Raw genomic sequence first — 1777 nt, forward strand, 5'->3', positions numbered from 1 at the left:
ATTCCACGCCGCATGTGAAAATATGAAATAAATGATAACCCAATCAGTCAAATTAACGAAACCTAACCCTATATATATATATAAGCCGATTGCCCCTTCTTCTTCACGTTTTTCCCTCGAGAATTCCTGGAAATTAATCTCTTATACAATCAAAATAAGCTATTTTTCCTGCGATTCAGTAAGCAATTTCACTACTATTATAAAAAATGGTGGCAGAAAGAGAGATTTTTTGCCGGCAAAGCGTTTCCGTTAAGTACTTGAGCGCGGAAAAGTCGACCAATATTGAAGCGGAATTCTTCGATGTCTCATCGGCGGCGGTAGCGGTGGATACTCCTGGTATTACTACTACTACGCCGCCTCGATCTCAGATCTGCTGCGCCTCCGAATCGGAGATTTCAATCGAAATCTGTCGTTCTGAATCGGTATGACATTAATATTGAAATTCTCTTTTCTCCTGTTCTTGAATCTTGTTTCGTGATTTGTGTTAGTAATACTAGTTATTGAAATAATTGTTTCTATCATGGGTTTGCGATTCGTTTTTGTAGCCAGATGACTATTTCGTATTTGTGGAAGAAACTATGGTTCTTGTTATTTTGCCTAGGAGCTTCTTCTTGGTTACTCAATATGAATATTGGTTTTTTAACATTTTCAGTATTTACGAGCATATATATTGTATGTATGTTTTTTGTGTGAGTGTGTTATGCTACTCGAAGGATGTTTCTCTTGCCAAAGTATGGGAGTTGTATTTTTTGGTGGATTAACTTGATTTGGCTAAAAATATTTCTTGATGTGTTCTTTAATTGGTTTCTGAAGAACTTGTTGGGTCCATAAGTAATAATATTTAACTTAAAATATTGTGAATGGAAGATGGATAATTTACTGAATGAATGTTCTGACAGTAATCTAATACTTGCTTGATCTAAAAGCTAAAGAAAAGCTGTGACAACTTGCGTTTTGGCTAGTTTCAGGAAGAATTTTTCTTGGTAATTGAATAAATAAATGAATTTTCTCCACGAGAATTAATACGTAGCAGAATAAATTTTTGAGACAATACTTCAACATGATTGATTCCCTGTGAGTAAAATGTATGAATAATTGTTCGAGTTTCCATTCAATATAAGACTTGCTCTGTTTTAATGTTTACTTGCAGTATTGAGGTTTGTTGTTGGATATATGCTAAAAAAGATGTCTTATTCTATCACCAGGCTCGTAGCTGCTCAACGAGTGGCCATATTACTACTGTTTTTGAGAGTCCCAGTAGCAAATTTGTTCCAAGCATTTGTTCAGGTAGTCACTCAGATATTGGACCCCGCTGTTCCAATGAGGATGAACACATTCGGATTGACGATTTATCTGCACATTTAGGTTCTCTTTACAAGTGGTCTCAACCAAGTGCCTTCTATGCTGTTTTTGATGGCCATGGAGGCTCAGATGCTGCAGCTTATGTCAAAAATAATGCAATGAAATTCTTTTTTGAGGATGCCATTTTACCTCAAACTTCTGATAATGACGAAAAATTCTTGCAAGATTTGGTGAGAGCTCATCGCAAAGCATTTTCATTGATTGATCTTGCCTTGGCTGATGAACAAAATAGTGTTGATTCGTACTGTGGAACAACAGCAATTACTGCCCTGGTTCTTGGAAGGCATTTACTTATTTCAAATGTTGGCGACTGCCGTGCTGTTCTCTGTAGAAAAGGAGTTGCAGTTCAGTTATCTCACGATCACAGACCCTCATGTCAACTGGAACGGCGAAGGGTTGAGGATTTAGGTGGTAC

At 36.9% G+C, this 1777-nt stretch overlaps 1 protein-coding gene across 1 annotated transcript; it reads left to right on the top strand.

The window, feature by feature from the left end:
* Positions 1 to 60: 60 nt before the first annotated feature.
* Positions 61 to 1772, top strand: LOC111380883 (probable protein phosphatase 2C 13; the record flags this gene model as incomplete). Its single annotated transcript, XM_023004541.1, has 2 exons — positions 61 to 422; positions 1206 to 1772. Coding segments are annotated over exons 1-2 (783 nt in total), but the record flags the coding sequence as incomplete, so codon positions are not given.
* Positions 1773 to 1777: the final 5 nt, after the last annotated feature.

Source organism: Olea europaea, unplaced genomic scaffold, assembly GCF_002742605.1.
Source record: "Olea europaea var. sylvestris unplaced genomic scaffold, O_europaea_v1 scaffold22246, whole genome shotgun sequence".
Lineage (NCBI taxonomy): Eukaryota > Viridiplantae > Streptophyta > Magnoliopsida > Lamiales > Oleaceae > Olea > Olea europaea.